Source organism: Erpetoichthys calabaricus, chromosome 11 (genome assembly GCF_900747795.2).
Source record: "Erpetoichthys calabaricus chromosome 11, fErpCal1.3, whole genome shotgun sequence".
Taxonomy (NCBI): Eukaryota; Metazoa; Chordata; class Cladistia; order Polypteriformes; family Polypteridae; genus Erpetoichthys; species Erpetoichthys calabaricus.
This window is the reverse complement of record NC_041404.2, coordinates 37,524,581-37,551,199: the sequence shown is the minus strand read 5'-3', so window position 1 is coordinate 37,551,199 and position 26,619 is coordinate 37,524,581. Positions and strand designations below refer to the sequence as shown.

The window sequence follows — 26,619 nt, the reverse complement described above, 5'->3', positions numbered from 1 at the left end:
AAAAATTTAGAAAGCACATGAGTATTCACAGCCTTTGCCATGAAGCTCAAAATTGAGCTCCGGTGCATCCTGTTTCCCCTGATCATCCTTGAGATGTTTCTGCAGCTTAACTGGAGTCCACCTGCGGTAAATTCAGTTGATTGGACGTGATTTGGAAAGGCACACACCTGTCTATATAAGGTCGTACAGTTGACAGTTCATGTCAGAGCACAAACCAAGCATGAAGTCAAAGGAATTGTCTGTAGACCTCTGAGACAGGATTGTCTCGAGGCACAAATCTGGGGAAGGTTACAGAAAAATTTCTGCTGCTTTGAAGGTCCCAATGAGCACAGTGGCCTCCATCATCCGTAAGTGGAAGAAGTTCGAAACCACCAGGACTCTTCCAAGAACTGGCCAGCCATCTAAACTGAGTGATCGGGGGAGAAGGGCCTTAGTCAGGGAGGTGTCCAAGAACCTGATGGTCACTCTGTCAGAGCTCCAGAGGTCCTCTGTGGAGAGAGGAGAACCTTCTAGAAGGACAACCATCTCTGCAGCAATCCACCAATCATGCCTGTATGGTAGAGTGGCCAGAAGGAAGCCACTCCTTAGTAAAAGGCACATGGCAGCCCGCCTGGAGGTTGCCAAAAGGCACCTGAAGGATTCTCAGACCATGAGACAGAAAATTCTCTGGTCTGATGAGACAAAGATTGAACTCTTTGGTGTGAATGCCAGGCGTCACGTTTGGAGGAAACCAGGCACCGCTCATCACCAGGCCAATGCCATTCCTACAGTGAAGCATGGTGGTGGCAGCATCATGCTGTGGGGATGTTTTTCAGCGTCAGGAACCAGGAGACTAGTCAGGATAAAGGGAAAGATGACTGCAGCAATGTACAGACACATCCTGGATGAAAACCTGCTCCAGAGCGCTCTTCACCTCAGACTGGGGCGATGGTTCATCTTTCAGCAGGACAATGACCCTAAGCACACAGCCAAGATATCAAAGGAGTGGCTTCAGGACAACTCTGAATGTCCTTGAGTGGCCCAGCCAGAGCCCAGACTTGAATCTGATTGAAAATCTCTGGAGAGATCTTAAAATGGCTGTGCACTGACGCTTCCCATCCAACCTGATGGAGCTTGAGAGGTGCTGCAAAGAGGAATGGGCGAAACTGGCCAAGGATAGGTGTGCCAAGCTTGTGGCATCATATTCAAAAAGACTTGAGGCTGTAATTGCTGCCAAAAGTGCATTGACAAAGCATTGAGCAAAGGCTGTGAATACTTATGTACATGTGATTTCTCAGTTTTGTTTATTTTTAGTAAATTTGCAAAAACCTCAAGTAAACTTTTTTCACGTTGTCATTATGGGGTGTTGTGTGTAGAATTCTGAGGAAAAAAATGAATTTAATCCATTTTGGAATAAGGCTGTAACATAAAATGTGGAAAAAGTGATGCGCTGTGAATACTTTCTGGATGCACTGTAATACATATAATTTGTTCTTCTCTATCTTGGACTTTTTTTTAAGTTACTGCTCATGTGCTGTACGTCAAGTGTGCCACTGTGGCATAATCTAACCGCTCCAGAGGCATGATATTTCACAACTATCATAGGAACGATATGTGAAGTTTAAAATATTCACTCCCATTTTCTCCTACATTCCATGGAAACGTGCATTTGGTCAATTGACAAAAATGACCCAAGATAAATGTGCATTTCGATTGACTGACTAATCCCCTGTCCAAGACTGATAACTGCCTAGGACTTCACGGTGCTTGTAGAAACTTGGGTTTGATTCTTCCTGACCTTTTAGTAGACAAGATGGGCCTTTTCAAGCCATCAATACATTATTTGGTTTCTCTTGTACTCAGTTTTTTAGTTGGCAATTGACTACCCTCTACCAAAAAAAAAAAATTTTTTGTTTTTTTGAGTACACATTGAGCTTTAAGTTTCAGCAGTAAAATTACAGTTGATGTACTTCTCGTTTTAAAATTAGGAAAGAATCGGACAGACTGGGTAACGAGTTGTCTCTCCAGAGAATGAAGGCTTTGGCTGAGAGTCAGAAGGTTCTAGAAGTGGAACGGAAGCTTTTCAGCAGTGAAAAGACACTCAAGCTCTTTCAGAGTGAAAATATTAAGCTACGTGTCCAAGTGGATGAGCTGAGGATGAAATATGAACCACATGGTAAATGTAGAACAGATTTATTTGTTGGTTTACGATAAATTATTGAGCTACTTAAGCATTTAAGGCCTGAACATATTTAATGGGGCTAAACAGAAGACTTCTTTAGAATGTAATGTTAATCCTGTTTTGCAAAACATTTTTTGATGGAGAGTTTATTTGTCCATTTTCTAAATTGTGTGCAGTCGTTATTGGTGTTTGAATACGTTTTAGTTTATGTTCATGGATGTTCTGCTATAAGAGAACAACAATGCAAGACCCACAAAGAGATACGCTTGTATTTTCATTTCACAGGATTGCCTATCTAGATTTAACATACTATATTTAAATTTCTTAAACTGCATTTGTTTTTGTTTTTTCTATGTCTATTTTGTAGAGATCTTTGTATGCATTTATTAATGATTGTATTTTTCAGTAATGAACAAGAGTCGCATTCAGAAACGGAGAAAAGAAAAACTGCCAGTTGATATCGAAGAAAATGGACCAACTCAAGAGGATACAAAAAATGTGTGTAGCACTTCAGTACCTACCATCTTTCAGTCCACTGCATCAGCAGAGAGCTTCATTAGCACACAAGAAAATATCCAGCCCTTAGAAGCTGAAAAGCAGCTACCCCGTGATACCAAAAAGGTCAAAATATCTGAAGAGTCACCGGCTACCACAATAATTTCACCCAGGTCAGTTCCCTATGCCATGGTGAGCAACTCACGGCCATTACCTTTCTTTCTTCGCTGCATGAACTGTGTCCTCTGTTTCCTCTTTCTCTTTCTGGGCTTTATGCAAACTGCACTTTCTAACTTTATCTTGCCCAGACTGACCCTGCCTTTCAGGAAGGCAATTAATAGGAAGAACTTGCGCTAGTTATCATGGGGAAACCACAAAGGGCAAAGTTAAGAAAATATATTTCGGCTGTCAAGCCCAAATGTGAAATTTTGTAGTTTAGCATATTTTTGTAAAAAAGTTTGTAATATTAGAAAAGGACTGATATCAAATAGAAAGGACACTTATTAGTGATACTAAGAAACTGCAAAATTAATGTTAGCAACTTTAAACTTGTTAATAAGCTATATCTTTTTTTTTTTTTTTTTTTTTGTTCTAAAAAACTGTGTAGGCTTAAAATGTTTTTCCACGTGTTTGTTGAGTGTGTAGGTGTGCATGTTCTCATTTACATGTATAAGTCCTAAAGATGTTCAAATATCTGTTTGGGAATGTGTTTAGACTTTTTTTTTTTTTTTTTTCATTTAAAATTGCTTGGTTTTCCTTAAATCCTATTTTAAATTCTGTGCTTCTATTAAATAGGTGTACTTCATAATGCCACAGACTTATCTTAAGCACTTCTACAAAGGACAGTTAATATCATCTGTAGTTAAACAGGATTTTATCCATTTTTATGTAATTTCCAGAGTTTATAATAGAGTGGCATTTTGAGTTTTTTTTATTTATTTTTTTTATGATGTTTAGAATGTAACTTTGGTTCTTTAAATTGTTAGTCCTGTTATATGGTAAAATCTTATTAATATTCTGAAACTTAATAACTAGGGATATACTTAAATGAAAACAAAAGATTAGTACCCATGAGTTTGGGGCTAGGCATGTGCAAAACAGTATTTATTCTATAAATTAGTATTTTTCAGTGAAATTACTGTTTTTTTTTTCTTTAAAGAATTAAGTTAAAATATGAACAGTATCGTTCATATTTCTGCTTCTTTAATCCTGTATCTTTATTCTTATCTAGGGAAAGCTATTGAAACTATTTTACGATGATATTTCTTTAGACAAATGTTGCAATGTTAAAGTTTCAATATCCCCCAATTTCAAATATAAATTGATATGATCCGGAAAATCAAGGATTTAATGAAATTGTCAAATGGCCATATATAAATAATGATTTAAATATTTTCTGTAAACAATCAATTTCTGTGTAAATCTGTGTATAGTATGTGTATTGTATATACAGTACATATACACACATATATTGTGGACACTAGGGGGAAATAACTGAGCCCAACCTTTTGGCACAACTATACAGGCAACAGTCCCAGGTTCAAATTAGCCCTTTTGTTAAACAAAAAATACCTCAGCTGTTGCATACTTTTTTCTTTTGCCTTTCTTCCAGTCCCCTGTGAGCTTTGTCTCTCCTCTGCACCTAACTCCTACTGCCCTGACCCAGGAGTACTTCCAGTTTCCAAACCATTGTCTTCATGAAGCACTTCTGGGTTTGTCAGAACCACTGTGAAACAGGGGATTTATCTCTTGGCAGCCCTATAGAACCATACTTCTCATGCTACCCTGTGGGCATCCAAAAAGGAGCTCTCCAGAAGGGTTTGTGCCATCAAGGATAAGGGAAAGACAACCTGAGCAGGTGAGGCAGTTTCCTACTGTCTCATTTCTCATGTCTTTCATTTGGCCTCTGACTAGGACTGCTTTGCAACCCAGTTGGGATGCATCTCTCCAGGTCGTCCATCCACTGTGCTGGCCGCCTACCTGGGTAAGGGATTCCTTTCTATTGCTGGTGGGATGCCAGTCCTGGTGCACCAGCTGCCATAGTGTCCTTCTACATTCACCTTCTGGCCAGGATAAGGAATGTCAAACCAGACTTCCTGTCCATCCATTATAGTAGCCTCCTAACCAGCTAAGGTTAGGGGGCTATGCTGGCTAGGACACTGGTCCATCCATCACTACACACACACACACACAATATATGCATACTTTGTATGTATGTAAGTTATAGTATCGGTCTAGGTGATACAGTATATCATTAAATGAAATCAATATTTCTCTAGTGATCCTGTCAGAATTAGTGTATACAGGACATTAGAGAGAGCATTGGTAAATAATTGTTAGTTGTCATCCTCTGCTTATTGGGAAAACTAAAGTTTTACTCACGGAATTGGAAAAAAGTCTTTAAAAACTGAGAAAAATTAATACGCTTAATGTCCTACATGATAGACTCTGATAAAGGCTGCAGTACACTACCACCATTTTCCCAGGGCACAGATGGTCCTGCACCTTCCCTGTATAAGTTTAAAGGGGTATTTTTGTATTACATTGGATGAAAAAAAAAATTGATATAGCTGTATGGAAATTTACACTTGGAGAGACTTTTGAACATCCACCACTGTCTTTGAGGATTAAATATTTATATAGGTAAATGAGCTGATGTCATTTTTGACTGAGGGGCTTTGGTGACATACCCCATTCAGTTAAGCTCTGTTACACTGTCCCCCACAAACCTCACCCCCTTCAACAAAAAGCTCTCCAGAGACTGACTAATAGGGCCAGTACTTAACTGGCACGGCCTTGTCCCATATTTTTACAATATGAGAGTTCAGTAACTCTGTTAAAAACCCTGATACACAAATGATCCAATGCCACTTAAGTTAAAGCCCTACACAGTTATTGGGAATAATACACTAGAATACTTTTTCAAAAAAAATAGAGTGCAAATTTTAAATATAAAATGTAAATATTTTGTCAAAACAGCTGTCACTTGAAACCAGGAAGGTCTATGGATAAGAACCCAGGAAATTCCCCAACTTAGTTCTGCTGTCCAGTACTCCATATCTGTGCAAGACTATTCTGTGCTGTCATAATTGAAATGGTCTTCAGCCACGATGTGTCTGTGGCGCAGAAGGCACAAATTCAGCCTTTGCCCTAAATCACAATTTGCCACATCCTTTTCCCCAATTTTTTTTCTTAAGGGCGATAAAAAAAAAAAAAAGCTGTGTTAACAACCGTTACTTAAGTCAAATTCTTTATAGTGGAAAGAATACATACTGTACACAATGTCTTCTCTTAGCATTGAGCCAGAACAGGTGGTTAATAAACAGTTTCTTCTTAGAGCATAAAGAAAATATCAAAATATTGTCAAATAGTGTATAATATCAGTCTTTCATGTGATGTAGGGAAAAAAAGACAGTTTTAAAGTTTACATTGTATTAAAACTCTTTAATACAAATATTAGGAACTATGTTTCCGATTTCAACCCCCCACCCCCCGATTCTTTATATCCTTAGTCCGTGCTTTTAGACTGTCCTCTTCAATTCAGATCACAAGTTTAAAAACTGCTTTTATTCTGAAATAGAAATTGCAAAAAAGTTAACAATTTCTTTAGGTTTAGGGTCTTTGTTAGGATGGAAGCTCATCCTGTGACAAAGTTGAAATCATTCTGGTGAAGGCTTTTGTACAGAATATAAAGATTTGAGATTATGATGCTATTGATGTTAAAAAAAAATAACTCCATAACTACTGGCAGTTAAAGTGGCACCACAACATTAACTCATTGTTGGGGTTCTTCACCTTACATATTTGTAATTGCCTCAAAATTAGTTTACGTAATAGTGAGAATATTTCAACTAAGGATCTTCTACGAGGAATACACTTCTTTCAAACTATAGGGTTTTAATTAAGCAGCGCTTTCACTATAAACATGTTCTTGGCTTATTACTCTACAGTGGAATCAAGTAATTAGACAATGTCAGTTGCATATTTGTGAGATGGACTCCTGCCCACCAAAACTCATTTTGATTCATGTCATTAAACAATTTGATTACTGTACTTCTAATGGAAACTTTGTGCTTATGATAAAAAGAAAAATCTTTAAATAAACACAGTGGACCTTTTTCAGCAGGAATTAATGTCAGTGTTTTATCCAATTTGTGTTTTAAAATTAGTTTAGGACATTTATGCATCATGACAGTGGCTTTTAGTGATGTGCACAAATTTCAGCAATGATAATACCTTATTGTCATGGTCTGGGACCCTCTATTGGTTAGCTTTCTCAGAACCTGTTACAGGGAGAAAAATGGACCAATTCTAAGAAACAAATCTGGATGGGATGGTGCTCGTCACATTTTTTATTTTTGTCGTCATCCTGGCCATCTGACCTTAACGTACTTACTTTTTAGAGACTTAGAATACAATATATACTGGGTGAGCCAAAAAGAAGCCCCACGTTTCAAGTGTTTATTCTACAAAAATGCTACAAGATAAAATTTCATTACGACAAGAAAGGATATAAAGAATATTTTTTTTCCCCACTGTGTTTTAAAAATATTTTAAGGTGGTAGCCATCATTAACGATACACTCTTCGAGACGATTTCTGAATGTTCGCATGACTCGTTCAGCTATTGAAAGGGAGTAGCGGTGATTTTGTGACGAATAGCATGCTTGAGGGATTCAAGGTTTTGAGGTCAGTGCGTATATACCTTTGACTTTAGATGGCCCCACAAGAAGAAATCACACTGAGTCAGATCATTTGAACGTGAAGGCCACCTGACATCGCCGCACAGGGCGATCGGGTTCCCCGGAAACATTTCCTGCAAAACTTGCATGGATCTGTGTGTCATATGAGCTGTTGCTCCATTATGTTGAAACCAGGCATCCACCACATCCATTTCTTCCAGTTGGGGCCTCAAAGTTCTATAGCATTTCAATGGAACATTCTGAAGTGACAGTATTCCCTCCCCCCCCCCCCCCCTAAAAAAAGGGCCTACAATACAAAATTCTGCAACGGCGCACCAAACTGTAACACAGTCACCGTGCGGGGGTCTCTGAAGTTCAGCACAATAGCGAACGTTTTGCTTATTTACACAACCATTCAAATGGAACTGTGCCTCATTGCCGCACATGACTATGGCATCTTGATGAACGGTTTGCAGAATGTTCGCGCACAACTCTCAACAGCTCTCCCAGTCTCAGCGAATTCGTGGACTACCATCATTTTGTTTGGCTGGAAATTAAGGTCCTCATGCAAAATCCTCCCTTAAAGACGTGTTGGAAATACCGAAGGCAGAAGCATGTTTGTGCGCTGAACGTCTAGGAGACTATAAAATTGATGCCCTTACAGCTTGGATGTTTTCAGGTGTTCGTACAGTCCAAGGCTGGCCTGGAGATTTTTCTGGTTTATGTTGTACCAGTTTGTCTAAATTTAGCCACCCACTGAAGAATTGTTTTCCAGTTTGGGACATCACTATTAGGAGGAATGCTGAAGTGCGTTTAGAAGGAGTGTTGCGTAGTGATAAGGATTTTTTGTTTTTGAAGAATGCATCGACGGCAAAAGCGTGGCGTGCACCAGACCAAGGCATGTTGCCGACTGAAAACTACAAGGGATCGTCTATCAAAGGACCCCCAACCCAACCCACTCGGCTGCCTCTAACTCACACGCAGTGACCTTGAGAAATGTGATACTTCATTTTGGCACACCCTGTATTAGGACAATACTTTTCTACTGAATATGTATTTTGTTAATTAAACTCTTTTTTTTTTTTTTATTGCTTATTCATCATTATTCTTAATTTAACTTGTTTTGCTTTTCACTATTTCTATGACATCTTGCAAAACACTTTGAGCTACATCCTGTATATGAAAAATTGGCTTTAGAAATAAATGCTGTTGCATTTATAAACACTCAGTGCAACTCATTTAGACTGGGATGACCTACAGCCAATTTGTTAGCATGTCTTTAGAATAATGGAGGAATTTTTTTTTAAACTGAGCAGGGGTCATCAGTAAGTTAAACATAGCACAGGTGGGAAATGCAGGAGAACATTTCTTTATGTGGAAATGATGTATTGTTTGCAATGGAACCATCCTCATGCAAGTATTTTTGTTGGAATCGTGTACACTTTATATTTAAAAAGCACACCATTCTCTGGGTTCAAATCAAAACAGTAGTGATTTTTGACAATCGGTGCTCTTAAGCGCAAAGTGAATATTCCAGAGTGTCCTGCAAAATGAGTGTTTGTAAAGTACTAATAAAAAGAAACAAGTTGTATGTCTGTGTGAAAAGTACTGTCTTGCTGCAAGTTCTGCTACTTGAGTATTTTACAAAGTCAAGCAAACAAGTCTCACTGTTTTTCACAAACATCCTTTTGCTAAATATGCTACAGTATTTCCTATTGCTAAATGTGCGCTTATAGAAATGACAATGTTTTGTTTAAACACGATTTATTTGATCTGCTACAATAATTCATCGTGCTGTGGTGGTATTCATTAGTCAACCTTGTGGTCTTCCATTTTCATCTGTTCTGTAAATTCTTGAAACCATTGTCCGCGCGGAAGGTATTACCTTATTAGTGTCACCTGATTCAAGTAAAATTGTTTCCTTTAAAATGTAACAAATCATAAAGCACTTTCCTTCTAGTGCTGTGCTGATTCTGGTCAACTGCAAATAAAATGTAATTCTTGACTGCTAACTCACAGAACAGTCTTGCAACTTGCATCCTGTTACAGAGCTATATTATAAATATAGAGTCCATTTCCAGTCTGATCATGCCTTGCATAACGATGTTTATACTGCACGACTGTGCATCTTGAAGCTGAATAGCTTCAGCAGAAAAGGCTTGACCACCAGTTAAGTTTTTTGTAAAAAGAAAGAAAATAGGCAGTTGAGAAATGATTGCAGAACAGGAAGATACATTAGGCTAAGTTGAAAATTGAACATTTTACATATTTTAGCAGAGTTAAAATTACCAGAGGAATTTGATATTCTCAGTAACATTTGACAAGCCTACAAGCTGAAAATGTAAACTAAAATCATGTTTTTAATACTGTAATGCTGGTTGTCAAAAACACTTTTGTAGTGTGAAAGTTTTAGTATCTTAGACAAAATGCTTATGATGTACATAGTTTTCTAGAAATATTTACACATTGTATGCTCTCAAATGTTTTGGGTTTGTTTACATAGCAATAAACACCACCACTGTTAGACCACCCTTCAAAGATGTGCGACAGTTATTTTAATCCATATTTAGATCATGTCTCAGGAAATAGTACTTCTGTTGTGGAGATGTTTACTATTTGTTTAAAGTGATGCCTTGCAAAGGTTTGGCTTAAAGATGGTTGTTTTGAAAGTTTTAGGATTGTTTTGAGAAAGTTGTGCAAATGGTGAAGGGAAAGTGTTACAAAAGTGTGTCAAGTATGTTGAGGGTTTCAAAGAGTGCAAAGGTACAGTAAAGTGTGTGGATAAAAGTTAGAATTATGACGTGACAATGTTTAAATATTAATGACTTTTTTCCTTGCATTGTGTTTAAGAAGGTTCATCATTGAAAAAGCTTTTTGTAATGTAGTGTTAGTGTGTTCTTGTGATGCTTTTAGAAAATGTTAAAGCACACCTTAACTTAATTAATGGAGTATGATTCTCAACTCTGTGATATTAAATAACATTAGCTCCAAATGAGTAGTATCAGACACTTGTTGTAAAATGTGTTATGCATTGACTTTAATTTCATTTGAAATTTGTTTTCAAGGATTTTTTTTTTCTAATGATTCTGAAAGTAATTGTGTTTTTTAAAGACTGCATTTCCTAATTAGCTATATAAAACACTCGAGAGTGATAGGAAATACCATTTTGTTTTCAAAATTGCAATAGATACCACACAAGTCAAAGAATTAATTTGGTTTATTAATCTGAGCTTGATGTTTTCATTGGTATAACAAGGAAGAGCATTTTTGTTTTGAATATTTAAAGTGCAACGCTCCCATGTCCGAGGGATTCCACACAGTAACATTGTTGGGATTTTAACTTATTCTCCATATTTGTGTGTGTTTCTTAATTGGCAACTATATAATATGGCCCATTTGGGGTGGTTAAGTCTGATGTATTTTGTAAATGTCCTGCAGTGGACTAGTGTCCTATTCAGAACTGGTTCTTGTCTTTTTTTATCTGAACCTAAGTGGACTGAATGGGTGGATGGATGATGTGTAAAATGAATTATACCTGGAGTTCAATTTATAGAGTTCTTAGATTTCTGTGAAACTTTAATTGTAGTGGAATAAATTACATATACTGTAGAATTCTTTTGGTTTTGACTGCAACAGGCAGAATTATACAAACTCTGTAGACCAATAAAAAGGTTCCATTTAAGAGACAGTAATTGACTTTATTGTGCAAGTCACATACAGGAGTACCCTAATGTTGATTTAATTAATCCCTAATCTTATCCCATGAAGATATTGTATTCACAAATACTTTAGGTTTACTGGTTCAGACAAACATAAATTTGTCCTTAAAGTTGGAAACATGTAAAACATTGGCAGCTTAGAAAGAAAATGCATGTCATTTGTTTTAGGATAGTCTTTGTAATTAAAAGAAATTGAAACAAAAAAAAAACACTGCCTAAACTGTTAATGTGATATAGGTTAAAAGTAAAAATGTTCTGTATTGAATTGTCAGGACATGTACCTTTTTATTACAGCTCTGCTTTTCTTTAATCTGTTTGTGTTACCTTTAACTAGCAATTTATGAATTCCACTAGAGCTATAAGAACTACTTGATTTTTAGCACTTCGCCTTTCTTGTTTGTCTGTTTCTCAGCATGTTCTGCTATGACTCAATCTTTTTACTTGACTTTCAGCTAATATGAAAACTTCACAATGTATTCTAAATTTTGTTTTACCTATTTTTTTTGAGTAAAAACAAACAAAAATAAAGATCAATTGTATGTCTTATAACTTGCCAAGAGAAGTTTTATGTAATTTCTTTGCAGCCACCTCTTTTACAACTCAATATACTGATAGCTGTAGGCAGTTTAAGTTTTTATACTGTAGACTTTTACATATAGAAATAAGGGAGGAATATTTTATACTTTGAATTTTAATAGTGTAGGATTTACATACTTGACAATTGAACTAGATGTGAGACTTATAAAATATGGCATTACTTTATTGCCAATAGTATGTTTTACATGCATTGTTTTCTGGCATATTTCTATCTTTGAATTATATTGCAATCTCTTATCTTGCTATAGCAAAGTTAGTCTTTGGTTTCTAGAAAACATTTTAGTCAAAACAGCTAGCTGAAGTATTAAAGTAGTAATAGTGAAAGGTGGTAAAATTAAAGTTTAACCATTACATACTTTAGGTCTGTATTTTAAAGCTCAATATGGATTGAATGGTTTGCCTGTAGGTCTTCTCCATTGGACCATAAAATCAGGAGCATTAATGAAGCGGAAAGAGGAGCAGAATACAAGATGCCTGAGCGGAAGAAGCGTGAGAAGACATGTTCTGTGATCCATGTTCCATCAAAGCCTACTTCTGAGAGCCAGTGTGCTCAGCAGTAAAATATTGTCAGTATTCTTCATTCATCTTTGGGTACAGTAATGGGGAAAAAAATGGTTCAGGTGGGAGAAAAGTGGAAACAAGTTTAAATAAGACATTTTAAATACTGTAAAATTCAATGTGACAACATAAATGTTTAAGTCATTGCAAATATTGTAGTAAAATTAACACTTTCAGTGAAGGAAAACAAACATTTATGGGATAGGAACATTTTTTGTTTGTTGTTACAGCTTTTACTACTGAAAATTAAAGGATTTATATAGAGATTAAGAAATTACTCAGTTTACCATAAACAAATTGAACTTGCTGTTCATAATAAAATGAATAGTCTAAGGATTTGAAAATGTCTGGACTTTGCAAATATCGCATATGTATCCAAGTAAAATTAAAAAGGTACATGCAAAATGTAAGCCTAACCCTTGCATTTTTTTTTCAGTGACCCAAAATCAGTACTTGAGTAGGTGCATTTATCTGTTATCTAAGTTAATTTAAATCTGACTCATACTAAGCAGTCTGTCTTTACACTGATACGCATTTGTTTTGTTCAAATTTATTTTCTATTAAAATGTAAATATGTGCTGCTTGTTTGTGTTCAACTTTACTTTCAAATTTGAATCCTTCATGCAGATATGTTTGTGTGTAAAGTGCAAATTAAGGTTTTAAGAAGCAAAACAGTTCACGAAAAATTACCATCAAGTGATGGATTTTGACCTTAACTGTAAATAACTAATTTCCTTTTATTCTATGATATGAAAACCAGAGATGTGTGAATTAACAAAATTCCATTTGTTGCCACTAATGTCGAACTCTAAAAAGGGGAAGAGATGGGGTATCAATATGAATCCAACTTTTGACTAATATTTGCACCAAGTATAGAATAAGCTTTTAAGATTCCTGCATCAGTGCCTGGTATGAGTACTAGTAATGGCTGGAGCTTGTGTATTAAATTAAGATTCTTATATAGTTAGTTGCTGAGGCCCTAACGTCTTAACAATGAAATTACAACTGCTGGTAAAGGACCACAATTTTTCTGACTATATTCAAATTCAAGGAAATACTGGGTTTTCATCCATAGCTCCTGGATTTTTTTTTTTTTTTTAAATCTCCATTTACTACCATGATAGGTACCTTGAACCAGACATTCCCATGGTGGGGGTGGGGCAAGTGGGTTTGAAAAATGGACAACATTAAAGATGCCAGCAGGCTGTGAAAGCAGAAGCAGGATTCAATCCTCATCAGAATCAATTATGTGCAAACAAGGTAATAAATTTAATACAGCATTAAGGGTGAAAAAACTTGGATAAACACCTAAAGGAAACATAGAAATACTTAATTGTACTCACAAAATAAATGTAATGATGTTGGCGATTGGGATGGGCCAGGATATATCAAAAACCTGAGTCATCGCCAGCCCCAAGGGAACCTATAAACCTGGAAAGCCTCCCACAGGGAAACCATCTCCATTCTCGTGTGGATATATTAACTTGCAATCCTTACAATAAAGGCTACCTAAAATAGTGATGAAATGAGCAATGATTCTTTTGGTCCTACAAAATAATCTAACAGGTTCATGCTGTACCCTCATTAAAATATCCTGCCATAGCGATTCCTGATCCTTCCGCTTAACTGAACACTTGCTTCAAAGGCAGCCTGTGTGACTGTTATGGACTTTCTTCATATTTGGATGGTGATGCCCCTAGTTGAAGCAAGTTACTTGTGCTACGTGCAGAATCCATTTATTCTAATTCGGGTTCTCTGGGAGGCAGAGCCCCCTCTCAATATGGGGCATATACAGGGAGGCTGGCCCTTTACTGCCACTTGCTTCCTTTATGGACCAATTTAGAATGAACAATTAACTGGACACATCTTTTCTTTGGGCATTAAGGGAATTCCAGGAGAATAGAATGATCATTTACAGGGTTCAGGATTTTTAAAGAAGGAAATGTATTTAATAAAAGATTTCAAAACGAGCCAATAAGCAACAGTAAAATGTTACACACATTTTATATATTTTACTGATTAGAAAATCTGCAATTGTATAATTAAAATTACATTACACATTACGTATTTTTATATAAAGCAAAAATAACTTTCTAGTAAACAGTTTTAATAACGTCTTTACTAGACATTATTACATGTTATTGAAAAGTGGTGTAACAAGCAAACAGTTAAACACAGTTTTTTTAAAGACAGCACAATCAATACAAATTAGTTTAACGCTTGAAATCGGTTCTGTTAATAGTGCAGTCTTTCAAATGATATGAAGGCGAAAAAATAATTTGTATCCTATTTAAATCAGACAATTACCTACGCAGCCCAGTTGATTTACTTGGGATGATGTGTTGCCTCGAGTAGAGGAGTTGAAGTAGCTCGGAAAGGGGAAGGTCTCGATTTCCGTCCCTGATCTCACCTGTAGTCGTAAACTTTGGATAATGATCGAAAGAGCTAGATAGCGGATACAAGTGGGAGAAATGAGCTGGTTTCGCGGGGCGTTTGGGCGCCTTAGAGACGGTTAAAAACGCAGATATTCGTGAGGCACTCAAAGTAGAGCCGCTGCTCCTCCGCATCGAAACAAACTGGTTGAAGAGGTTTAGGCTTCTGATCTGAATGCCTCCTGGGCGCCTTGGCGTGAAGGTATTTCGGGCATCTCCAGTCGGGAAGAGCCCATGGAGCAGATCCACGACGCAGTGGAGAGACTCTTTCTCTCAGGGTCTGCGAACGCCTAAGCCCTGGAAGAGTTGGAGGAGGCGGTGGAGAAAAGGGCGACTGGGCATATTTGCTCAGATTGCGAACCTAGCGTTGTAGGCGCATATAAACGGCAAAAAATGGATGGATGGTCGGGTGATCTTTTTTCATTAACTCCCTTCGTTTTTTTCCGCTCAAACGAATGAGATCTCGGCCCTTTAATCGCACGTCTCACAAGGTCTCCAAATCCGCCCCCCACCCCGGTCATGTTGTATTTAGCGGTCCGATGTTCAATTGGTTACTGACCGGAATATTTCATAACTGCAACCTGAACACCCCGCCCTTGTAAGGCGATGCTGTCCATCACCGCCTTCACAAACTGTTGTACTGAACAAAAATCAAATCCCACAGGTTAAATATGTAGAAGCCCAAGTAGTGACAAACGGCACAATTGAGACAGGTACAGTACTTTTACAACATACTAGATTGATGTGGTACCACTATTAATAGACCTGAATTTGTTTGGCGAATCTTCAATAACAACGTGTGTGTAGCGCGGTCAAATAAATCGGATTAAATTAACGAATTTAGGGGTTTCTAAAAAAAAAAGTATAATCGCACTGTTTAACCGCGATTAATCAGCAGCCCAGGTTACATTCACACGTGAAAACAACTCAGAATGTAATTGGGTAAACATCCATCTATTTTCAAACCGCTTTATCCTAAGTATAGGGCACACAGCAGGAACAATCCCTGGAAAAGTGTCAGTGCATCACAGGGCTCCTCCATCTCACACACATACGTTCTACCTACCCGGCATTCATTTGGACTGTGGGCAATCAGACTTGACAATAATTTGAAAATGGTGTATGTAAGCAGCACCGAGTATGAAATCGGGGCAGCGGTAAACTTCTCTAGTATGAGCGAGTGTGGCTGACATGAACGGATATCATTGATTATTTCCTCTCCTTAGGTCTGATGGCCTACGATTTTGTATTGGAACAAGGAGGACGAGAAAATGTACATTAAATTATACCCATATCAAGCTGCAGTGACTCCGAGTTACACAAGATTAGCAAACTATCTTAGATCAAATTAGGGGTCCTGGAGTCTGGCCTGGCACCCCTGGGCACATAATCATTGCAGGTCCTGCTCGCTTTCTCCGCCTCTCTCTCACACACACACACATAGAGACAGATGTTAACCTGCATGTCGGCAGGGAGAACGTACAAACTCAATATGGATACACCTAGCCAGGGCAATCAAACCTATGACAAAGTATCCAAGACACAACTGTGTCATCACTGTGCCATTCCAATTATAAAGGTGGCCTTTAGGTGTAAAGTGAATTTGAATTGTAAAGTAAATGTGAATTTCCCCCTGGGATTAATAAAGTATCTATCTATCTATCTCTCTATCTAAAGCAGCTGTATTCTGTGAGTGACGACCTGCTCCACTGCAACACACTGACCGTGCAGTTTCGGTGCAACACGCACACATAAGCAGCCAGATGCCCAGGGACGGCTCAAGAGTATATGGCACTCCCAGGTTGGTGTCTACTCGACCTTAGCCTAGAACAGGCCCTGCAGGTCACCATACTATGATGGCACAAATCACACCACGACATCATCTTCTCTTTACATATGTGGCAACTTGTTTTTCTTTGATCTCATAAGACACAAGGGTTGGCCAGTTTCAGTGCATATCACCACGTTATAATTATAGCGCCCTGCCGTATGCAGTGTTCGCTGTTAGCCTCCTGCTCAGTCTAGTTGCTCAGTTCATCACTGTCACGGTGTACGATCTGAGAGAAACCGAAGTGCATTTAATAAAGCTGCGTGACACAAATAAAAGTAAACGATTCTTGTTGGTTTTAAATGGTACAAATTTATATTTCTGTGCCGGTTTCAAAATGTCATCAAAAGAGTAGATTTTTTCTGAAACAAGTTAAAATTTATCAAGAAGTGGATGAAGTAAAAAAAAAAAATACAGAATCAAAGAAATAAATAGGGAGTTAAGATCTAACTGTACCTTGCAAAAATAATTTAAATTTCCGCCACAAGTTTTTTTCTGAAAATCAACACCAATTTCTAACAAATTTTGAAATGTCAAAGATTTTGGCTTTGACAAAATTCCAAATTAAATGCGAGGATCAAATATAAGCGCCCCTTCAGACGTCTAGAGCGAGTTCTGCAATTTCATAAGGTCTTTCCTTCATGCAACGTGACAATTAAGCTTCCGGGTCATTTACGTCACTCGCGCGAGTGTTCTTACCGTTGGACCAATGAGAGGAGTCGGTGTGAGAATTCCTTTAGTCTGATTGGCCCACGCCACCCAAATGCGAGCGTGTTATAAAGCTGGCATGTATTTATCAACTTTGTTTATTACATGTGCAAAAGAAACAGCACGCTTTTAACAGTGCTCGTCTTATTCAGGTTTGATACATTTAAAACAACATACACGCGTCACAGCATAAGAAGAAGAAGCTAAAGAGAAGAGGAAGAAAACGCACAGTACAGATAACTTGCTGATGAAACAAGTGTACGCCGGTGAGTTTACTTTAAGAATTGACGTCTCGAGAAAGAAATGGTTTTTAAAAAAAAAAACACATTCCACTGTGGCCTGTACGTACAGCAATTACATGTGGTAACTGTACATTATTTTAATACAAATAATATAAATATTAATGTATCCGCTAAATAGAATTTTAAACAAGATAGTGATGAACGTCCGAGAAGGTTTACCTCTACGACTGATGGTCTTCGGTCTTCAGCAGGGGTGCCAAGCTCAGTTCCTAGAGGACCGCAGAGATTTCGCTTTTCTTCCGGCCACAGTCTTAATCAGCAACCAATTACTGCGGCTAATTTGGCAGTTTGCTTTTGCCTTCAACTTAATTGACTTAAATTTTACTGGTTTCATTTTTTTTTCCTTTAACTGGCTAACACACAATATTGTGATGCAACCAAACTACTAAGCAGCTAACATCGAGGTGTTATACCACCATTCGAAGACCACCAATTTCAATCCAACCAGTCGCTTGTTCATCTGTTAATGAAGCCTTGTTATTTAATTTTCTGGCCTCTTAGTGCTTTAATTCTTCCATATCAGTCATTTGTAATTTTCTCTTATTCAAATGGGCAGTAATGACAGTGAAAGGTAAAACAGTATGTGACTGCTTCAGTGTCACTGCCCATTTCAAAAAAGCCACTGCTTAGATGATGAGGGCCATTTTAAAATGGAGAGTAAAATCTGGAAATCACACTCCATGTCAGTACATTCATCCATCCATCCATTTTCCAACCTGCTGAATCCGAACACAGGGTCACGAGGGGTCTGCTGGAGCCAATCCCAGCCAACACAGGGCACAAGGCAGGAACCAATCCTGGGCAGGGTCCTATATTCCTATAAAACACGGGTATCAAACTCCAGTCCTGGAGGGCCGCAGTGGCTGCAGGTTTTCATTCTACCCACCTTCTTAATTAGTGAGCCGTTTTTTGCTGCTAATTAACATTTTCTTTAGTTTTAATTAAGTTGACTCGGGCCCCTTAGTTGTTTCTTTTTCCTTAATTAGCAGCCAAACAATAACGAGACACAAAACGAGCCGCCACATGACCAGCTCACCTGTGCCCAGCACGCAATATCTGAAAATAAAGAAAGGTGGAGGTCTCGGTAAGGTTGACCCCTCAGGTCACCATAACATCTTGATGGTGTTCTTCAGTTTTGGAAATGTCTGGTGTGGCAGAACGAGAGCAGCTACAAGCCATAGAATTAAATAACGGTTTTTAATTAAAAGCAAGAATCAGCTTCTCATTAAGAGACTGGCTGGAGTGAATCTGGTTGGAGTTTGAAATCCCAGTTTAGCTTGTCATCTTCTGGCTCGTTTCACATCTCATTTCTGTTTAGCTATCATTTAATGAAGAAAGGAATACATTTAGAGGACTGAATCCTTAAAAACAGGGCCATTAAAATGAAGGGAAAAGGAGTTAATTAGCAGTAAAAACTGGTCACTGATTAGGAAAAGGGTTCGAATGAAAACTTGCAGTCCTTGCGGCCCTCCAGGCCCGGAGTTCGACACCTTCAAAAGATGAGCAATTCCAGATATTTCTGAATTTTTGCATGTTCTATGCTCACCATCTATCTTGATGTCACAAGTACACTTCCAAGTCAAAAGCTATTAAAGGAAATTAAGCCTTGCAAGTTGAAGCAGACAATTTGTACAGGTGTCCCAACTTCTGTCGAATACTTAAAATCCCCATGTCTGTCTTAAAGCAGAGTTGGAACAGACTGTGCTACCACACCCTCTGAAGTACTACTTGGACAATATTACAGTGATAATGGCAAGAAGACAGAGCAATTGAAAAATGACTCAGTTCATATGAATATGTTGGTTTGCATGTGTGTGTATACAGTCATGGCCGAAATTATCGGCACCCCTGGAATTTTCCCAGAAAATGCACCATTTCTCTCATAAAATTGTTGCAATTACAAATGTTTTGGTATACACACATTTATTTCCTTTATGTGCATTGGAACAACACAAAAAAACAAGAGAAAAAAGCCAAATGTGACATCATGTCACACAGAACTCCAAAAATGGGCCAGACAAAATTATTGGCACCTTTTCAAAATTGTGGGTAAATCGTTTTATTTCAAGCATACGATGCTCGTTTGAACTCACCTGTGGCAAGAAACAGGTGCTGGTAATATAGCAATCACGCCTGAAGCCAGTTAAAATGGAGAAAAGTTGACTCAACCTTTCAGTTGTGTGTCTGAGTGTGCCACATTAAGCATGGAGAACAGAAAGAAGAGCAGAGAATTGTCTGAGGACTTGAGAACAAAAATTGTGACAAAAATATCAACAATCTCAAGGCTACATGTCCATCTCCAGAGATCTTCATGTTCCTTTGTCCACTGTGTGCAACATAATCAAGAAGTTCACAACACATGGCACTGTAGCTAATCTCCCTGGACATGGACGGAAGAGAAAAATTGATAAAAGACTGCAACGAAGGATAGTCCGAATGGTGGATAAACAGCCCCAATCAACTTCAAAACATATTCAAGCTGTTCTGCAGACTCAGGGTGCAACAGTGTCAGCTCGAACTATCCATTGACATCTGAACGAAATGAAAGGCTATGGCAGGAGAGCCAGGAGGACCCCACTGCTGACACAGAAACATAAAAAAGCCAGACTGGAGTTTGCCAAAATGTACTTGAGGAAGCCAAAATCCTTCTGGGCGAACGTCTTGTGGACAGATGAGACCAAGGTAGAGCTTTTTGGTAAAGCTCATCATTCTACTTTTTACAGAAAACAGAATGAGGCCTACGAAGAAAAGAACACAGTACCTACAGTCAAACATGGTGGAGGTTCTAAGATGTTTTGCTGCCACTGGCACTGGATGCCTTGACTGTGTGCAAGGCATCATGAAATCTGAAGACTACCAAAAGATATTAAGCGCAATATAGGGCCCAGTGTCAGAAAGCTGGGTCTGCGTCAGAGGTCATGGGTGTTCCAGCTGGACAATGACCCCAAACATACCTCTAAAAACACCCAGAAATGGTTGAAGACAAAGCACTGGAGAGATCTGAAGTGGCCAGCAATGAGTCCGGATCTAAATCCGATTGAGCGCTTATGGAGAGTTGTCAGAATTGCTGTTGGGAGAAGGTGCCCTTCAAATCTGAGAGACCTTGAGCAGTTTGCAAAAGAAGAGTGGTTGGAAATTCCAGTTGAGAGGTGTAACAAACTTGCTGATGGTTATAGGAAGCGCTTGATTTCAGTTATTTTTTCCAAAGGGCGTGCAACCAAATATTAAGTTGAGGGTGGCAATAATTTTGTCCAGCCCAGTTTTTTGTGTTCTGTGTGACATGATGTCAGATTTGGCTGTTTTTCTGTTGTTTTTGTGTTGTTCCAATGCACATAAAGGAAATAAACACGTGTGGATACGAAAACATTTGTAATTACAACAATTTTCTGGGAGAAATGGTGCATTTTCTGGGGAAATTCCAGGGTTGCCGATAATTTTGGCCATGACTGTATGGCCTGCCAAGGAATACTAATCCTCTTTGGATGGGTCCTAATTTGTGCCCAGTACCGCCAGGGCCTAGACTCCACAGGCAGGGTTCTTAATGTGGATGGATTATTTTATCATCTTATTGTCTTTTTTTTTACCACCATGAAAATTTAAATTAACAGGGCCCATTTGTTATAACAACATTTTTGGTGTTGTTTATTTCAGCAAAGTGCAGAAATGACGACAACACAAAACCTGCCCCATTCCAGTTCCAAAAGAATTAAAATGGTTTCCCTGGTTATGTTAATACTTATCCTCCCTGTTTGCCTCGCTGACAGAGCTCAAGTAAGTGATTTTAAAATGAAGTTTGTAATCTTTAAAGCTGTGATTTGTGAGGGCACACATTAAACAGTTTACATGCAAAATAAATAAACTTGAGCACTGAAAGTACATCACCTGATTTGCAAAATTCATTTCGAAGGTGATTATTTGTTTTAAACATTTTTTATAAGATTTTTTTTTTTTTTTTTTTTATTGGTAAAATGTAGATGTAGTCTGCAGGGCCTTATATTTTAATGTTTTTTGGCTTGCCTTTTCACCATCTTTTATTGCTGACCATAAGATGTTTTCAGTTTCCGTCACCATTCTTTTTTGTTTCATTCTTCTAAAGGAGACGTCAGCCCTTGCGGTTACGCAGAATGACGGCATGGATGAGGATGTTCAAGTAGATGATGACCTGGACCCTGAAGATCTGGAAGTATTTCAGCCTACAAATCAATGGCAGTCTCTCAAGCCAGGTAAAGAAAGTTACTGCTGTGTTTTGATCCAAATCTGATGTTTCATTAACAGATAACTCAGGTTTGGATCCTTCCTGAAATTCAAAATGGTCTTGAGGTAGCATTTAGGGTTTAAATGTCTACTGTGTCAAATTAGAGATAACAGACTGCAGGATTGTTCACCTTCTGCACACGTCTGTATGCGTGTTATCTCATCCATCCATCATTATCCAACCCGCTATATCCTAACTACAGGGTCACGGGGGTCTGCTGGAGCCAATCCCAGCCAACACAGGGCGCAAGGCAGGAAACAAACCCCGGGCAGGGTGCCAGCCCACCACAGGGCACAAGCTAGGGACAATTTAGAATCGCCAATGCACCTAACCTGCATGTCTTTGGACTGTGGGAGGAAACTGGAGCACCCGGAGGAAACACACACCGACATGAGGAGAACATGCAAACTCCACGCAGGGAGGACTCAGGAAGTGAACCCAGGTCTCCTTACTGCAAGGCAGTAGCGCTACCCACTGCGCCACCGTGTCACCCGTGTTATCTCAGCAGTGCCATATAAACCCATGATGTGAATGGCCTCTCTTTAGGTACGTAAGCTCTTGTCTTGTTTCTTTTGTATTCACATTTTAATTACACCATGCTCACTGGATATACCTTCACTTATGAACTTGCTGGAACAGAAGTCAGTCAGTCATTATCCAACCTGCTATATCCTAACACAGGGCCACAAGGGTCTGCTGGAGCCAATCCCAGCCAACACAGGGCACAAGGCAGGAACAAATCCCGGGCAGGGCGCCAACATACCGCAGGACTGGAACACAAGTTTTATCAGAATTCTTTTCTTTTTGGACATGCAGTACTTTTGTATTACTTCTTTATCATTGTCGCAACACTGGTAATTATTTTGTTTCCTTCACGTGTTCACTGCGTGAACTGAAAATTCCTGGTTTATTCTAAATTGACAGATAGTTAGAACTTTATTTGTCCACATTGGGAAATTGTGGCTTTTTACAGAAGCTCATTAAATAAATAAATAGATAGCCTGTGGATCTGAATCTGATAAAACACCTTTAACATGTGAGATTCTCAGCATGTACATGCGGCTACGAAACTGCGTGATGCAATCCTGTTAACATGGATCAGAATCTCAACATCTTGTGGAATTCATGCCATGAAGAACTGAAGCCATTTTGAGAGCAAAAGAAGGATCTGCCCAGTATGAGTGCAGAGGTCCTAACAATTTGTTCAGCACGTGTGGAGTATGAGCAGCACGGTGGTGCAGTGGTTAGCATCCTGCCTTTGCTAACTGTGGTTATTCCTTCCTCCCCTTACCTGGGTGTTTGTTTTTGTGCATTACTTATATTTTTATCCCTTCTCTCCAAAGACGTGCGCATTCTTTTAACTGACGGCTCTAAATTGGCCCCTAACGAGTGTGCATTTGAACGAGGAGTAGCACATCATCCAGGACTGGCTCCTATTTTGTGCCTTGGATTACTGGGATAGGATCTGGTGCCCCCTAACATCCTGAATCTATTTAAGCAAGTTTGAGATGATTATATGGAGCAAGAGTGGCATTTGGGGGGCAAGTGGAGCAAATGCCCCAGGCCCCGTACCTAAGTGGGCCCCGCTTTTGAGGTCCGCATGTCCCGTTCGAGTGGATTTGTCAAGTTATATTCTCCAGTATATTTTAAAATCCCTCTTCAAGGTCAAATTCTGTACATGTACATCTTTGAAAACCTGCCATAGTTTGCCTTCATCGCCAGTATAATCCCTTCCCCATTAGTCAATGGGTTGGCTTCTCCTATTTATACAAAAAGACATTGCATCCAGATTAGACTACAAAGATGTCATCAGTGACTTTTCTAATCGGAAGGCAAGAAAAGTGGATTTTCGTCTCTGAACCTGGAAACCGGTAAGAGATTTCATGATGATACCTCTACGTTAATTTCACACTTTCTGTCAAAACACTGAAACTCACATTTTATTTGTAGGCCATAAACTTGTCTGAATATTAATGCACAAAAACATGATAGCCGGCTGTCATGACATCAATGTGAGTTATGACTATGACATCCTGCATATCGAGACTCAAGAGTATACTTGCAGTTTGGCTACTTTTCTAGAAGAGGCCCTGCTAATTTCTTCATGACACCATATTATCATGAATTATGAATTGCACTTTTTAATAGATTATATTGTTATATTTTGATAAAGTCCGTGTGTTATCTTACAAAAATGTAACTGAATACTGTAATGAGAAAATCCAGTGTATGTTAGCATTATTTTTATTACATTTTGATCATAAGTTTATAGAGTTCACACATACCAGTAACAGCGTTTGATGTAACCGGTCCTGCGTGGGGTTGGTCAGCCCCAGGCCCCGCACACCCCTATGGCCGCCTCTGATATGCAGCTACATTTAAATTTTAAAAATGTATTCTTGAAAGTGATTACAGTCCTAAACAATTCTTTTCAATTTGCATTTTTACATGAAAGAGAGTGATAATGTTCTCACCATTTTGAACATATTTGAATGTTAAAACCATTTAAGAGATTTTCATGTAAAGCTGCCCAGCGTGTCATTAAATAGCAGAATAAATCAAGCTGCTTGGATCATAGCTGAATGGCTAAGTACCCATGGCCTTTATAAGGTATTGGCAAACAGCTATACAACATTTTTTTCCTTAAAATTAAGCCTGTGCATTTTGTTCTGTAACTGATGAGAAATTTTAAACAACAATTGTGGAATGTGCACTGATTGAAGAGATTACAGAAGACGGAGTGTACATTCATTAGATACGTTCCTATGAAAGAGTTGGCTCCCTAGTGGCCTACAAGGTCTGCTCACTTTTTGGCTCATGTCGACTTTAAAGCTCTTACTGATTTCTTGGGGACAAATCTCCTTTGTGCATAGCTCATTCTCTCTCGTCCCCAACATGCTAGATGGGATTGAGATCTGAAGACATGGGTTGTCATGTCATTGGGCCAAATTCAGTTCCCTGTTCCTAGAAAACCTGCAGAACCTTTTTTGTTTACTAGCATTGAACGTCATCCTGCTGAAAAACCCCATTCAGCACTTTGCTTATTACACCTACTACACAATTCATCTAGTCAGTAGGGATGTTCAAATATCCTATGGCATTCAGACATTGTTGAAGTGGTTAAAAATGTGGAGAGTTGGAGCCAGAACAACAACAACCTTCCACTCAATTCCAAGAAAACAAAGGAACTCATTCTGGACTTCAGGAGACTGAACTTCAATGGTCACCATCCCATAAGCAATAACAGTGAGAGGGTGGAGACAGTTCAGAGTTTCAGGTTTTTGGGAGTCCACATCAGCCAGGACCTGCCATGGAAAACAAACCAATGGCCAAGAAAGGTCTTCAGAGGCTTCACTTATTGAGGAGCCTGAAGAAAGCACAACTCCCACAACAGCTGCTGGTTACCTTTTACAGGTGCACTATAGAGATCTGTCATCAAGTATTGCATCACAGCGTGGTACCAGACCTGGCTGCACCTCTGAGAACAGGAAGACCCTCCAGTGTATTATCAAAATGGCTCAGAGAATCCCTGGCACTCGGCTGCCATCACTTGACAATATCTTCACTACTCGCTGCAGCACAAGAGCAAAGAACATTTGTAAAGATCCAACCCAACCCAGTCATAGCATTTTCACTGTTCTGCCCTCTGGCAGGTGCTTCAGAGCTCTGCACACCTGCACTACCAGGCTGAAGAAGAGCTTTTATCTCAAAGCAATCAGCCTATTAAATGCACAGTCTATATAACATCCCCTTTCTGTAACAGAAGCCATCACTGATTGAACTGAACATGTGACACAGCCACACATGTCACACACTTATACATGACCCATGTTGAACTCATTTAGTCAGTCAGTCATTCTCCAACCCGCTATATCCTAACACAGGGTTACGGGGGTCTACTGGAGCCAATCCCAGCCAGCACAGGGCGCAAGGCAGGAACAAATCCCGGGCAGGGCGCCAACCCACTGCAGGACACACACACACACCCACACCCACTAGGGACAATTTAGGATCGCCAATGCACCTGACCTGCATGTCTTTGGACTGTGGGAGGAAATCCACGCAGACACGGGGAGAACATGCAAACTCCACGCAGAGAGGACCCGGGAAGCAAACCCAGGTCTCCTTACCACGAGGCAGCAGCGCTACCACTGCGCCACCGTGCTGCCTGGAACTCCTTTATTATTTCTCTGTTTACGCTTACATGTTTATCTTTACTTTTACTCTGTGTATACTCAGAACTGATAATAGTAACTGTGCTTCTCATAGTTTAAGCTTTACTTAGTTTATTATCTACTCTTGTATACCTTTATCTAAGGCATCCTTAGGCTTGATCCAAATGATATTTCATTGTATTGTACAGTGACAATAAAGGCATCTTCAAGGTATCAAATGTAGGACCTGAAGATGCAGGCCAGACTGTTACACTTGTCACTACTAGCCTGCATTGGCGACAGCTGCCCTTTTCATCTAGATGACTTGGCAGAAACTAGGGTTCATCATGCTAGGTGGTACTTTACCATTTTCTTTAGTAGTCCGTGTTTGTTACTTTTTTTGTGGACAAAAGTGAAACTCTGTTGGGTCATTGAATGGATATAAAGCAAGATGGGTGTCCATTATTGTGCTACTTTTGCTAACACTATTCTCCATGGGTTTCATTTGACTGAGTATAGCCTGTCTATTGTTCTGTCCAAGTAGTGTAAGCCTTGATTGCCCCCTATCCTATCATTAACAGTGTCTTTTTCTCTCTGACCACTGAGCCGCTACTGGTCACGCCAACAGATGTGAAATCCAAGCTGGCTAATAGTTCTTGAGGTGCTCATGCCATTGTATCTGTGGCCCATTATTCTATTTCACAATTTTAAAACCTTTTAAATCTTCTC

The 26,619-nt window shown here is 38.9% G+C and overlaps 2 protein-coding genes across 5 annotated transcripts in view; both read left to right on the top strand.

The window, feature by feature from the left end:
* spdl1 (spindle apparatus coiled-coil protein 1) overlaps positions 1-12,333 on the top strand; it is a 49,971-nt gene extending 37,638 nt beyond the window's left edge. For all 3 annotated transcript variants that reach the window (XM_028812953.2, XM_028812955.2, XM_028812954.2), the window contains exons 10-12: positions 1,968-2,155; positions 2,568-2,829; positions 12,060-12,333. In XM_028812953.2, the coding sequence (XP_028668786.1) occupies positions 1,968-2,155; positions 2,568-2,829; positions 12,060-12,213 (604 nt within the window). In that variant the 3' untranslated portion in view covers positions 12,214-12,333. The remainder of the gene's footprint in view (positions 1-1,967; positions 2,156-2,567; positions 2,830-12,059) is intronic.
* Positions 12,334-17,247: 4,914 nt separating this feature from the next.
* Positions 17,248-26,619, top strand: part of sil1 (SIL1 nucleotide exchange factor) — a 28,851-nt gene continuing 19,479 nt past the window's right edge. The window contains exons 1-3 of one of the 2 annotated variants that reach the window (XM_028812956.2): positions 17,248-17,445; positions 21,133-21,252; positions 21,578-21,704. In XM_028812956.2, the coding sequence (XP_028668789.2) occupies positions 21,145-21,252; positions 21,578-21,704 (235 nt within the window). In that variant the 5' untranslated portion in view covers positions 17,248-17,445; positions 21,133-21,144. Of the gene's footprint in view, positions 17,446-21,122; positions 21,253-21,577; positions 21,705-26,619 lie in introns of both variants that reach the window. The other variant, XM_051934003.1, reaches the window with a different exon arrangement.